Source organism: Ornithodoros turicata, chromosome 2 (genome assembly GCF_037126465.1).
Source record: "Ornithodoros turicata isolate Travis chromosome 2, ASM3712646v1, whole genome shotgun sequence".
Lineage (NCBI taxonomy): Eukaryota > Metazoa > Arthropoda > Arachnida > Ixodida > Argasidae > Ornithodoros > Ornithodoros turicata.
In genome coordinates this window covers 147,434,491-147,449,682 of record NC_088202.1, presented here as the reverse complement: position 1 = coordinate 147,449,682, position 15,192 = coordinate 147,434,491, and the positions used below count along the sequence as shown (strand labels likewise).

The window sequence follows — 15,192 nt, the reverse complement described above, 5'->3', positions numbered from 1 at the left end:
GTGCGACTGCACCAGCCGTAGTCCAACGGGTAGAACTATAGATTCACTAAATGGGGGTATACAGAGTATCGCATTCTTTTTCCGCGCCGGAACCGCCGTTCGGTGTCCGTGATTGGGCCGATCGTGTCACGTGGTTTCTCTTTTTCCAAGAACGGGTCGTCCATGTTGAGTCCTCTCCATCCCAAACCGGTTTCCTCGGTTACGACCTGGCTCCACTGCGCGCTGTCCTCCGGCGGAGAAGTAGGAGATTGGCGTCCCGTTGCCAGGCGACGCAGCCGCGCCGGACCCAAGATGGCGGGCTCGCTAGCCGGCGCGGCCCAGTGTCGCTACTCTGCCACCTATTTAGTGACTCTGGGTAGAGCTTGTCTCTGCTTCTTGCGTCAGCCGGCGGTAGCTTCGACTACAATGTACTGCGCTTGTCGTTCGAAGCCTCAAATGATCATCAGAGGCTGCACGAAACACGTCGAGTGGATGACAGAGATTGTTAAAAAAAATGGAAGAAGTGAAGAAAAAATGCGAACTTCAGAGCAGTGCGCGCTCTGCACTTAAAAATGAACTTCACCGCATAGCACGCTCCTACCCAACCATAATCTTGAATGATACCGTTATCTGCCCCGATTCGTTGAAAACGGGAGGCGTAGGCGTGTTTGTGGCAATTATTAACAGCATAAGTGTCACAAAAAGGCGTACACCTCCCGTTTTCAGGCAGATAACGATATCATGCGATATGATGGTTGCCTAGGAGCGTGCTATGCGGTAAAGTTCATTTCTAACACTGTGTGACCCCACCTTCAATTGCGTTGTAAATACAGTCATTGTCCTTCGTCGCTGTTGAAGTAACGATGTTTCGTCTAATCAATTACGGATGCAAGAGGTATTGGAAGGCTCAGAAAGACCGTGGCATTCCTTTTCTCAAGTGCCCTCATTGGTTCTGAGTCAGTGACGTTTTCTCGTTTTTCCTGAGAGGGAATTCCGGCACACTCTCAATATCCGGCGTCTGCTCTTGTCATGTATTCCATCGGGTAGTAGCCAAACTACGCCACTCTTTCGCGTGGAGTTTTCGATACCGTGGTCAGTTGTTCAGGACGAATAAAATGACAGTATAGTCTCAAAATCGACTGGAACAGATGCGACAGTGTGTCCGTGAGGAATGCGGAATTATAGATGCCTTTCACAAAAAGAAAACACCAAAAAAGTTTCGCGGAATTCGTTCGTGTTTTTTTTCTTAAGACATCGAATTCGAAAGCAACTGCCAGCTTCCAGTTGAAACAACCCTTCCCGGCTTCGCCTCTTCCGGTGATGTAGGTAGCATTGCCGACGAGATTCCCAATCATTCAGCTGTCGGCGTCTCCAGGCTGGTTGCAATCCGATAGCACCTAAAGCATGGACGCAGATGTTTCTAGCGACTGTTCGGCATCAGATTTACGAGTCCGAAGACCCAATTCTGTGACGGACAGCCTGCCTTCATAACCGACACCAGTGACGTCGGTCCGCACACTGTTCCCTGAATTCAGCCGGGAGCACCCTGCCGGCTGCAAAACCCGATTAAATTCATTTTCTAATGTTTCCGACTGTTTCAAAACCAAATATTCCGGTTACATGTATTTCAGGCGCACACTATTCCGCTCGCATCTTCAGTTCAACTGCGTTTTTTGTCCAGACACCACCTTTAAGGAGCGGATTTTGAGACTTGGTCTGTGTGTGTCTGCCGTCGTCGTCCTTAGTCTCTGGGTTTACCGTCATATATTCTATAGTCATCAGCTCGCTCGCTATTTAGCAATTCTTTCAACTATACCGATAGACACAGGTTAGCTCCCGCCACACAATCCGCCCATCACCACAATCAATGTCGGTTCTCCCATCTTCTCATTAAAGGGAGACTTCGCGAGGATTCGAAAAAAAAATTAGGTGAGCATCATACCGAACACAGACCGCTCCCTCGATACCGAACGAATACAACATTCGCATTCATTTTGTGCGAGTAATTAATTCGTAAATGATGACGACACCAAACCGAAACCAAAATGCAAAGCGCACAGCGGTTCGCCCGGAGGAAGACACTGTGACGTCACCCAGCATCGTCGTCTGCTACGAAGCTTGCATTTCTTCCATGCAGGATGACGTCGGCAGTGTTGCTTTCAGCGCCCTCTTGCTTCACAGAGGCGAAGCGCTCACTTCGTAATAATTCGTTCGAATAAAATCTGCGCACTTTGGGAACGCGATATTTCGTACGTATGTTCCCGATACCCCAAGGGTTACTGCTACGTCACAATTAATCTTTGTGGTGATTTTGTTGCGGCGTCGCACTTTAAATATTCCACCTTTAATTTGGATAGTTGTCCTCCCAATATAAGATCACTTTGGTCCCGTCTCCACAGATTGTACTGGAACGGTATACACTCTAAAAACAGAACTTCACCGCATAGCATGCTGTGCTCCAACCATTGCCAAGAATGATAGGGTTATCGCTTCTGATTCGAAGAGAGAGGGGGGCGTACGCCCTTTTGTGGCAATTTTCATATATCCAAATGACCACAAAAAGGCGTACGCACACCTCTCTCGTCGAATCAGAAGTGATAACCCTATCATTCGCACAGCGTGCTATGCGGTGAAGTTCTGTGTTTAGAGTGTACTACAAAATATTACATAGCGTGGATAGATAAGGACAAAATACCTGTTTGTAACCTTTGTCCTGGGGAAAGTGCTCCTCTTCCAGGGTGGCGTGGCGTCTTTTCTCTTGAGGACGTCCTCCAGGTTTTGTTTTAGGACTTCGACGTTAAGACTCGCTCTCTTGGTGCACGAGGAAGACTCGGTGCAGGCGGCCATCTGAAACGGCGGTCAACACATTGAACAGGACTTTCTTCTTTCGTTTTTTTGTTTGACAAGAGAGATGGCAACGAACGCGCAACCCAAGTTTTACTACAGTTGCTAGAGTCATGTGGTATGGCCCAAATCAACGTGAACTGCAAAACACGGGACTTAAACTAAACTCACAGGACCAAACAAGCCTAAACTATCCCAAACTCACAGGACCAAACAAGCCTAAACTATCCCAAACTAACCGAAACCAAACTAAACTAACGTAACATAACCTGACCTAACCCGGCGCAAACTGCAATCAATTCGCCTCAGTGCTAGATGGTGAGGGGATTTTGAAACAGTTTATTTTTAATGGTGGATTATTAAACGGTGATCTCTATGCGGGTATAGTAAGCGGTTCATTTTAGAGATATATTTTTAACCGTGTATTTTTTGAGCGGGTTATTCTTGAATGTTCTATTCTTAAACGTTTATTCTTAATGGTGGATTTCGGGGACCCCCCAGTTTTACGTTGGGCAAGTGCACGGTTTTCTCATGAGAGAACTTCAATCAGGTCACTGTTGTTACGCGAAGCTCTCATCCACCTGACACTGGCGGCAAGAGTGTCGTGCGCAGAAACGACCCAAGCCTGTCGCGAACCACCGTCATATTGTGACCCAGAGTTGTCCGCTAAAAGTTTTCCAACGTTTTTTCACTATAAAAGTTTCTAAAATTTGAATTTATATATTTTATTTTATTTTATTCCGGCAGGAAATGTGGATCAGGCACACAAGAATCCCTGAGTGAATGAGTGAACAAAACGATTTAAGAGAGCAAGTGGCTAAGACGAAGGCTTCCGGCTAAGGCGACTGCCGCTCGAATTGAACTTGGATTGGATTCGTAGCACTCTATAATCCGCTCTGAGCAAACTTCGGAGCACAATGTTTTCAGGTAAGTATATAATACCTCGACCCAGATTTGGGTGCGGTGTATTTTTATGCTGATAACAACGGGCACATCGTGCATCAGCCCATGATGCCGGCGTTTGACGTTCGACGAGCAGTCCTTGTAACAGTGCCCAAGCGGTCGCTTGTCGCAAACTCGCCATCTTGTCTTGGCCCCACGTCGTAGGCAGCATCACCGAGGTCACGTGACCCCGTTTATCTTCCGCTTTGGCGCTGACCGGCATTTCCTAGTCAGCTGAAAGTCACTAGAGGAAAGTATCTTGCCGACGTACACGCTACGCAGGTTGGTCCGCATGTCTGCGCAGCTCCTCAGTTCCCTCTCTCCTCTATTGCCAGTGGAGCGACCTCTAATTGTTTTTTCCCAAATAAGGGGGCAATAGCTAACAGGTCCACATGCTGAGAGCCACACCAACAGGGATATTTCCAGGATTTTCAATTTGGGAGTGGGGTAGGATTCCTTTCTTACCTTTTTTTTTGGGGGGGGGGTATTGCAATGCTTCGGGAGCGCCACAGAAGCAGCTCTCTCGTCTCTGAGACGGACGCGTACTGCGCTGCTGAGAGGAGATCGTCGTTCCTTGGACGCCTCGTGACCCCCCTGGCTTCCCGTCAATGAACCACTTGACATTCTCCCCCCAGCAATGCTGAGCAGAATTGATCCAGCGCTCGTTTTCCCCAAGCCTCGACGGGATACCTCTCGTCAAGGTGTCGCATTAGTTCATCGAATTCGGCTTGTCCTCATGTATTTCAAAAGCAACTGAGGTTAATGTAAGCACTGTGTGTATGCGTCGTATTATACTCAGGGATCGGAACCGGTATTTTTTTCGGTCCGGTTCGGGTTCGGCCATACCGGTTCGGTTCGGGTTCGGCTCAGGGAGAACCCCCCGCCCCCCCTGCACATACACAGACAAAAAAAATCGGTCAGCGGTCGGGACATTTACAGGGATTGGAACCGTTACTTGTTTCGGTCCCGGTTTAACCGATTCATGGGCAGTAATTTTGCTACATGATAGCGAGCTGACGCTCCCTGTACACGGTTGAGAAAGGTGTGAGATAGCCGTTTCAGATGGGTAAAAAAAAATCGGTCAGTAGTACAATTACTTCACCTCTGAACCGATTCCCGAACCGGTAACCATATGAATTTTTTCGGTTTAGTTCCGGTTCGGTTCAGGACAAGCAAAAAAAATTTCGGGTTCGGTTCGGGTTCAGTTCCGGTTCCGATCCCTGATTATACTCAGGCTGTCACACGTATGGGCAGTCTTCAGTGATAATTGAAACCAATGGCCACTGAACAAGCGCGTAGCCCCCACCAAACCTGATAACTTCTCAAAGCGCATTGGATTCCCTGACAGGTTCTCGAGTTACACGCATGGTGGCGCGTGTTCAATGCAGGGCTCTGGTTCAATGGCCATTGGTTTCAATCATCATTGAAGACTGCCCATCCACGTGATAGCCTGGGTATAATACAAGTTTTTTTTTCTCGCTGCAGATTTTATATAAAAAGACAATGAGAGCAACATGTATACCGTTTTTAGGTGTGCGTCACTAATTTACCTAAATTCAATAATTAGGGGCTTTCATTGGAAAGTCAGACAGAGTATACACTCTTAAAAATGAGCTTCACCACATAGCACGCTCCTAGCCAACCATCACCCCGAATGACAACGTTCTCGCACTAGATTTGTTGGAAACGGCAGGAGGAGCCTATTTTGTGCCCATTATGCACAGCACAAAATAGGCTCCTCCTCCAGTTTTCAACAAATCAGGGGCGAGAACGTTGTCATTCGGGATGGTGGTTGGCTAGGAGCGTGCTATGTGGTGAAGTTCATTTTTAAGAGTCTAGGGGCAATACTCCTTGAAAGCCATTCTATTTAAGAAAAAAAAAATGCTTTGAAATATGAGGCGAGACCGAAACGCCCGCATCAGGAGCACGGGAAGTACATGGCCTACATGAATGAATTCTGCCCCCGACTGTACTGTTAGGTCCTTACACTGGGTTACTCGGCAGTTCGTTACCAGAGATCGGCAAATGCCCTCACCATCTTTGTCCTTGCCTCAATTTTTGCCCGCAGAGGTTTCTCTTCTATAGCTCACCTCAGGTTTCTTCCTTCTAAGAATTCTACTCACCTCACCTCAACCTCTTCACTGAAAAAAGTTCCTAATCTCACCTCACTTGTTCTTCTTTCGTTTTTTTTTCTCACAGTTTCCCTCACATTACACTCTAAAAAACAGAACGTCACTGCAGAGCACGCTGTGCGCCAACCATTGCTACGAATGATAAGGTTATCGCTTCTGATTCGAGGAGAGAGGGAGGCGTACGCCTATTTGTGGCAATTATTATATATCCCAAATTGACATAAAAAGGCGTACGCGCCCCTTCTTCTTCGAATCGTGCTTTTGATGTTGTGTTTGGATGTGAGGTTGGGGGCGAAGCGCAATGCTTGACCCCATCTCGTTATATTTTTAACGTTATTTGAAAATATATGTTTTGTCCCGAAAATATTGGGTCAACGTTATTTGTCCTCGAGGAAGTCTTTGTAAGTACTAGGATTATAAGTACCACTACTACACTCTTAAAAATGAACTTCACCACATAGCACGCTCCTAGCCAACCATCACCCCGAATGACAACGTTCTCGCTCTAGATTTGTTGAAAACGGGAGGAGGAGCCTATTTTGTGTCCATTATGCACGGCACAAAATAGGCTCCTCCTCCCATTTTCAACAAATCAGGGGCGAAAACATTGTCATTCGGGATGATGGTTGGTTAGGAGCGTGCTATGTGGTGAAGTTCATTTCTAAGAGTGTACTAACTACTACACTAACTACTCCTACAGTAGTTTAATTATAACTACTAACTACTTCGCCGATGGAGTAGTTTAACTAGTAGGCCAAATACTTTTCAGGGAAGGTAGTTAAAACTACTTCTTTAACTACTGCAATCTATTTTAACTACATCTATAACTACTTAAAGTTGTCCACCAACACCAAACCCATTCTATAGTGTTCTTGGACACATAAATATCAATCGCAAGCAGCGATAAAAGTGGAGATTTAGTACACATGCACGGCACAATTGCTCTGCACCTCCGTTCTCATCAAACAAGTATCTCGAGGTAAAAGTCGGAAGCACAATTGTGCCGTAAAGCTTGCGGCTAAATCGGAAGTATAGTTGGCGTCTGCAGTAACCTAACTACCGTCCTTAACTACTCGAAATAGTAGTTTAACGAGTAGTTGTCACTACATTTCTGCAAGTAGTTGATAACTACTTTTTGACTACAATCAGGTAGTTTAACTACTGGCCATCACTGGTAAGGAGTAAGTTTATCGAATTTTAAAGCAGATAAAAATTCTGATAGAGATTAATTTTTAATTTATTCTCCACACAACGTCAACAATTTACATAGGCTGTACTATGCAAGCTGTCCGGAAATAAAGTTTGCAGGAGTTTCTCCTTTAGTTTAAAGGAGTATGGAAGGCACTTTGATCATATATCTTTTTTCTGCGTCATATCAACATACTACCTTCCGGAACCGTCACACCGAATATTTGGGAAGTGCGAATTTACTGAGAAAACGACCTCGCCCAGCGGCTCCTCGCGTCCCGTGACGTCAGGTGGCAGAGCGTTTTTCATTGGTCACCGAGACACGTCTGCTAGCGAGAGCGACCAGTCGAGACGCGCGAGGGGCGGCGCAAAAAGCGACTGCAAAAAGAAAGAAAGAAAAAAGGAAGTCACATGACGCTGGCGGACTGGCAGCCGAGGGGAGCAGTTTGTCTCTGACCTGCAAGATTGACAGCTCTCTTGCGCTCAAGGATTACGCGCTACACTCCCAGTTTTTGTGCGAATGTATGTCCCAGGGATAGTAATCCTAATTTCTAGTTATCCCGACATATTTTGTTCTCGAGTCTTTCCACGGCCCTTTAGGTCGTCAAATTCGTCTCTTCTCATTTATGGCGCTTTGTCTCGTGGTCACATAATGTCCTGGTGCCGTCTGCTTCGGTGACGCGGTGAACCACGACCTACTAGATTATAGCGACCATGTCATAATCGGCAAACCCAATGAGGAGCCCGTCCGCACGATCCGCTGGGGGCGCTACTCATCGGCCCGCGAGATTTGCATCACGATTGGACGATAGAAATTTGAATTTTGAACGCGCAGAAGCGGAGGCACGATTATCGTAGCAGACGACAGCAACAGTTCCTATGAAAACGCGTAGAATGATGATGATAATCAACTTTAGAAGGAAGCATCTCTTGTGGGACATTCACCGCTTGTACAAAAACACTAAAGTAAGCTAAAGTACAGAGTACTGTAGAAATTGAGGAAGCAATAACCTGGCCGATGAGTAGCGCCACCGCTAGCCTCCAAATGCGGCGCCGGGAAGGGGTCCGTATGACATCGTCGCTATAATCTAGTAGGTCGTGCGGTGAACTCAATATGCTCATAATGCATTGAGTCGTGCAATATTGTTTGCTTCCGCGAAAACACGCAGACCATAGAGCCGCAGATGATTTGAAACATGGGCGGCTTGCGACTGATATCCGTTCGTTGAAGCACCTTTCTCGTCAGTGTTTTTTTTTTTTCTTTTCTTTTTTTTTTCTTACATTTTATGCATTTTAAGGGCTTCTTGTGGAACGAACAGTTTGACATTTCCACGGGGAACTGCAGTGGCGTAGCCAAAGGCAGGGTGGGGGGGTTCGGGAGTTCTAGCAACCTCCCCCGATACATTTGGTAGTGCATTTGGGAGAGGGTAAACAACGGCAAATACTCTCCCCATACGTGAAATTCCCGGAGAGCCCTCCCGAAATATTTTTTTCTGGCTACGCTACTGGGGCAGATCGTGCTCAAAATCGAACATTTCGGGGATGGGGCCATTATTCACTCTCGCCGCATACAACAAGAAAATATATCTGTCTGATTCGCAAAACTGTTCGTTTCGGCACTGCAATAGAACCCCTTGGCCACCATCATTTCAAGGCCGCAGAAGATCGCAGACGACCAGTCTTAAAATCCGGATCATATCGTCCAGCGCCCAACCGACGGAAACCAAATGAAAGACCGCCAAGACAGCCTCGGAAACAGATGCGAGAACCCATCCTGACCCACCTGAGTAGGTCAACGAAGCAGCAACAAAAAGCCGTCGTTGTTCCACCGTTGGGACAGGTGTGTGCGAAAAATCGCGCAACTCCAAACTTGGGAAAATCTTTCACTGCCAAAAAGCGTCGGAATTTCAACGCAGAATACGCGTGGTTTCCTCGCAGAACAAACTTTCTTACCGTTCGCTTTGAAGGGTGGAAAAACGCCAACAGCTGGGTCAGTGCACTTTGAAAAAACCACACACACCACAACACAAAGTTGGTGTAGCACTTTGCACAGGTTGCAGAGTTGAACGAAGCGCATTAGGGTCACCGCCAGGTCTTCTCAAATACTTCCTTGCGCACTTTGGACAAAGTTCACGGAGTTCCAATTTGCTTTCTTGCCTTCGCCTCTTTCATCCATACCTACCGCCATCAAAGACGCCGTACCTAGCGTACCTGTTATGTACCGCTTTTTTGCATACTTTTTCGTTTCCGTTGGATCTTGCGCTTTGCTGGGGAAGCGCCTGGATACTAGCCCCACTAGCGCCATCTGATACTAAGCACAAGAAGTACAATACAGAGAGTGCAGACAGCAGACCGAGACGTACAATCTACCGCAAAGACGAATGAAAAAAAAAAAAAGCCACAGCTGAAAAAGGTGCTTGCATGGACAACGGTTTTCAATAGAGGTGAGACGTACATTTTTATATCACGCCGGGTCCCGCCTTCTGCTTCACAAGTGGCGGAGTCAAAGCCATAGCCATAATCACCAGCCAGTTTTTAGCCGAGACAGCCGTGAATAGGGAGAATAGAGGAACAGAACAACAGTGTGCTGAATTTTGTGGTACGTTTGGATGATGAACCGCAGTTACCGTTGAGTGACACCCAAACATGGACACCGGAGGCTTCAAGTTTCCCGTCTGTTGGAAAGATGACGTGCGTATGGGTGCCCTCTTCAACGAATTCCGTTGCAAAGATGCTAACCCCGAGGGCTGGCAGGACAAAATGGATTTTTGGGTGGCTTTGATCCTTCAGTGGAGCAAAGAAACAAAGGCCCCCGTCTTTTCGGCATTCGATCTCGCCACGGCCTTCGAACGAAAACGTGCACAACCAGCGTGCTTGCAGACGGTGCTGGCTTACATGAAGAGATCTGGGGACTTGGTCTCCGCGCAGGAGCACTTCTCCAAGGACAGTTGGGTTCAATGGGGATTTGACGTCCTCGTCAAGAAACCCTTGGTATGGATGTGGGGTTGGAGCGCCGGAGGCGAACCTCTAACGGCGCTATCCGAAGAGCTCGTCAACGTCGACGTACTCAAGTCGCTTCAGAAACAGGTACTAGCCAAGTGCGAACAAGAAAAATTCGCGGAAGACGTCGTCCTGTATTCGCAGGTATGGCGAGTCTGTCAGGATATTTGTAGAGACGAAAAATCCTTCGCTTACGTCCTCAGGGGATTGGAAAAGGCAAAGTTTCTCAAAGTGTACGTTCAAGACGAGAAAAAAGTGGTGTCTTTTCTGAACAAAGACGTTGTCCTGAGTGAACACGAGAGGGCGCTGCTCAAGTTGCAGAAGGTAAAAGTAGACCTCAACAGAAAAGTAGACCAGTTACAAGAACAAGTTGAGAAATGCACGCAGGAGGCAGTGCAGGCCAAGGCACAAGGCTTGCAGAACAAGGCGCTGTACGCGCTTAAGAAACGCCGTCGCGTTCAGGCTGTCCTGGAGAAACAGTTTGCCATGTTGGACAACATTCATTCGCTGGAAATGAATCTCGGCGACAAGAAGGACATTCAGCTGATCTACGACGGCTACAGGACGGCAGCCGCCGCGCTGAAGACGGCTCACGCCGGCGTCGACATAAACACCATCGACGACATCGTGACGGACATCCAGGACACCCTCGAAGACCAGAACGAGCTTAGCCGTGTGGTTAGCAGCGTTTTGGTTAGCACCGATCCGGAACTGGATGAACTGGAACAGGAGCTGAATCGCATCCTCGAACTGTCCGAGCTGGAGGAACCGGCACCGGAACCGGACGTTGTCTTTCCGGACGTGCCGACAGAGAATCCGGCCACTCCCAAGAAAACTGGTGCCACTGAGAAGGTGCCTTTGTATGAAAAATAGATGTTCTGTCGTCATGGAGTTTTTCGCTACCTTTTTTAACAAAGAAAGCTGTTATAAAATTCATGCTAGGGAGATAAAGTTATTGCGGAAATAACATCTCATATCAGGTCCATAAGATGATTTAGTTTAAATATTTATTAAATTAAGAAGTATTTAGTTTAAATTGCGATTTCGTTGCTGCCGAAACTCTCGAACTCGGTAATTTTCCTGAACTTGCATTAACCATGACGTTGCCTGCCTTGAGAGGCCAACTGCGGGAATCATTTAGACCGATATCGCCTTGAGACCAAGTGCCAATCCCTGACAAAGCCCTGCCAGACATACACGACAACTAATTCCGTCTTTGAAAGTGCCTCTGTTGGAAATACAAGGAGTAAAGAAGAAAGAAAAAAAAAAAGGACTTAACGTGTGTGAAGTGTGGAACAGTGTGAAAGTATTCATCCCACATGCAAGAAGTGTGTTGTGTGATAATGTTGATAACGTATCTATATCTCCAAGTATTGACTAACTGTAATTTAATAAAATTAAATACAATACGGTTCGCATTTCAATTTTCAGCAGCAGGGGGGGCCTGTAGCTTCAAGGTAACTTGCAAAAAATTGTGCACTGCTATTCGTAGGTAATCCAAATTTTTCTCGGATGTCACGATATTATGAACGTCCGGAAAACTCCCCAATGCATCCAGGGAAAGGGGTGAGGGGGTTGCACGTCCACCTCCCCTCCCCCAACGGAAAAAATCCCGAGAATGTCCGTGGTGCCGACGCGGGTCCTTTTCTGGAATATTTCTCACCGAAGGTTTCCGAAAACGGACGTTCCAAAGTAATATTTAAAAGTTGGAAGTCTCATTTAGCTAACGAGCGTACGTAAATGAGCTGCTCAATGCTCAGTTCCTGGTCGATGTACCAGGTACGATCGCTGAAATGAAAGCTTTTCGATAGCGCTACCTGTTTTTGAATTTCATGAAACACCCAGTATAGTCCCCACCGCCATACGCAAGGGTGCCGCTGGTACGGAGCAAATAAATAAGCCGCGGACCAAATAAATAAGCGGACCAGTGCACACCTCTAACCCACCTTTGGTAGAACGTCCCAAAAATCTTGTGTCACGAAAAAGAAAGTGTGTTCTAGGACTAAATAAATGCTGCTATTATTAACGTAGCTCTTCTCCCGCCTTTATTCCGAAATCGAATATCCGAGCTCGGACCTTTCGCCCACTACAGTTTTTAAAAAACCCGAACCCCTCGGCACGTCCGGCCAGATACCGCATTTTAAAACTTTCAAACATTTTTCATAGCGACTGTTCAATGTGGATCAACTCTTCCAGCACGACGGCAGCGCCCTGCGGAGTCGAAGTCTTCTTAGCCTTCGCCTTCCTCGCCCCGCTTTCGGGGTGCTGCTGCAGGTGCCGGTCGAGGTGGTGCTTGCGCATGAAGCGCATGGGGCAGAAGGCGCACACGTAGGGCCGCTCGCCCGTGTGCTTTCGTTCGTGTCGCATCGTGTTCACCTTGTACTTTGAGCTGTACTCGCAGAACCTGCAGGGGAACCACCTCACGGGAGCCAGGCGCAGCAGTATGTCGTCTGCAATAGAAGAAGCGTCCTTATTTGCTGGTAGGTCTTCGCAGTGAGTTGAGTCAACAGTACGTACACTCTTAAAAAAAAGGGGTGTACTTTAAGTCCTTTTTCTTGCCACATATATATATATTACTCCCTTTTGGAGAGTACAATTACTCTAAAAAAGGGAGTCTCCTCATTCTCTCAAGGGAGTAGCATTACTCGCTGCCGGAAAGTAATATTACTCTCCGGTAGAGGGTCACAGCGTAAGCCCCTACCGGAGGAAAGGAGTTAAAAGTACATCCTTTTTTAAGAGTGTACGCTCTTAAAAAGGGTTACTTTAACTCCTTTCCTTGCCCCAAATATAACTCCCTTTTGGAGAGTACAATTACTCTAAAAAAAGGAGTCCCCTCATTCCCTCAAGGGAGTAGCTTAACTCCCATTCTCCCTGCCGGAGAGTAATATTACTCTCCAGTAGGGGTTAGAGCGTAACCCCACTCCCTCAAGGGAGTAAGGAGACTCCTCTTTTAGAGTAATTGTACTCTCTAAAAGGGAGTTATATACGCTCTTAAAACACCCTCCCTCCCTCTAGGAGTAACATTACACCTCTACTTCCTATCGGAGAGTAATATCACTCTCCGGTAGGGAGTTGGAGCGTAACCCCATTAAAGGGAGTGAGGAGACTCCATTTTTAGAGTAATTGTACTCTCCGAAAGGGAGTGATATATGTGGCAAGAAAAATTAAAGTACACATTTTTAAGAGTGTATATAACTCCCTTTTAGAGAGTACAATTACTCTAAAAAAGGATTCTCCTTACTCCCTTTAGGGAGTGGGGTTACGCTCTAACCCCTACTGGAGAGTAATATTAGTCTCCGGCAGGGAGAAAGGGAGTTAAGCTACTCCCTTGAGGGATTGAGGGGACTCCTTTTTTAGAGTAATTGTACTCTCCAAAAGGGAGTTATATTTGTAGCAAGGAAAGGAGTTAAAGTACACCCCTTTTAAGAGTGTATACACTCTTAAAAAAAGGATGTACTTTAACTCCTTTCCTCCGGCAGGGGCTTACGCTGTAACCCCCTCCCGGAGAGTAATATTACTTTCCGGCAGGGAGTGATGCTACTCCCTTGAGAGAGTGAGGAGACTCCTTTTTTAGAGTAATTGTACTCTCCAAAAGGGAGTAATATATATATATATATACGTGGCAAGAAAAAGGAGTTGAAGTACACCCTCTTTTTAAGAGTACACCCTTTTTTTAATACAAAATGACAATATGGTTTTCAAAACGTGACTGGAATGGATGTGACTGTCCTTGTCAATGAAGCACTTTGTGAGGTAACAACCGTTACAAACGCTAAAAGTTTCCCTCATCCAACATACTCCAATCTTTTTCAGAAATTCTAAACCACAAACACAGCACATCAACGCTTCGACAGTTAACATAAATGTCGGGACGAAAATGCAAATTCACAAAACTGAAAATGTAACTGCATCATTATTATGGATGCTGGGTGCAGTGTATTAACAGGTGCAATCTTTGCGTAGGTTAAGCACAACTAACTTGCACATGCGTCATGTGCAGCTGTTCAGCTTGCTCTATGTCATTCGTCGTTATGGTTGAGGTATTGCAGGGGCCTCCCAGTGTGAGTTGCCCTAATGTAATGTGGAAAAGTACCTGCAAATGCAAAATATGATTGATTAGTTTGCAAATAAGCCCACAAATTTTTTGACACATAATTTCTCTTCAGGGATGATTGTCCCCGTTGTTCTTAAAGATCGCTGTTTCATTACTGCATTCTTCAGCGGATGTTTAATACGAAATGGCCCGCTGGTAGGAAATGCACACCGCTGCGCAGCGAGACCATGCGAACCAATTTCTCATCCTGCATAGAAATGGTAGCATATATAAAAAAAAAGAAAACAGAACATTTCTGACAAAACATTTTTCAGTTTTAAAATGACTGACACGTGCTGTGCAAACACTCGATAAATACAACAGTAATGTGTTTGTGGTCACGTGAAGCTCAAGAGTGACTGTACGGTATACATTGTACACTTTCGGAGTTTGCAATATTTTATTGTAAATTTAATTTATCATGTTGTGCATGCGTACACTAGTATGGCTCCATGCAGAGTGTCTGGTGCTGCTATTGGTTGTCCTTGTTTAAAGCGCGTCGAAAACTTGGAATGTGAAGTCAGCCCAGGAGGACGTGCCATCCAACCCTGATATAGTCTTGATGTTGCGCGCATCAGTCTGTCACTACCACCACCTTGGAAACTTGACAGCAGGTACCATTCATAAACTTGTGTTGCCTTATGGTGTGCCTGAAGAGTGCGGAAAAAGAAAGTGAAGTACGTAGATGCTGTGTCGTTACCCTTGAGGGGCAGAAAGAGCCCTTGCAGACGACAAACAAGCAGTGACAGTGTCGTCTGCTCCGAAAATGCTCAGGTTTAGTAAGAAGTGGTCAACTCTGTTACAAGGGGGTACTCGATAAAATACATATATGAATTTAGACTGTTTCAAATAAAATATGACATATCATTAAATGCATAAATTTATATACTGTATATGCCTCGAACATTTTATGTCAATAAAAGTCATAGTGAATATTTGCTGACTCAATCACCTTCAGTTTTAGTAACTGAACCAATTGAACTCTGTCAACGTAACACAAGCCCTAGATCCCTC

At 46.1% G+C, this 15,192-nt stretch overlaps 1 protein-coding gene across 1 annotated transcript; it reads left to right on the top strand.

The window, feature by feature from the left end:
* Positions 1–9,584: 9,584 nt before the first annotated feature.
* On the top strand, positions 9,585–10,976 carry LOC135384239 (charged multivesicular body protein 7-like). Its single transcript, XM_064613450.1, has one exon. It carries the CDS (start codon positions 9,732–9,734, stop codon positions 10,956–10,958), a length of 1,227 nt encoding a protein of 408 aa, XP_064469520.1. The 5' UTR covers positions 9,585–9,731; the 3' UTR covers positions 10,959–10,976.
* Positions 10,977–15,192: the final 4,216 nt, after the last annotated feature.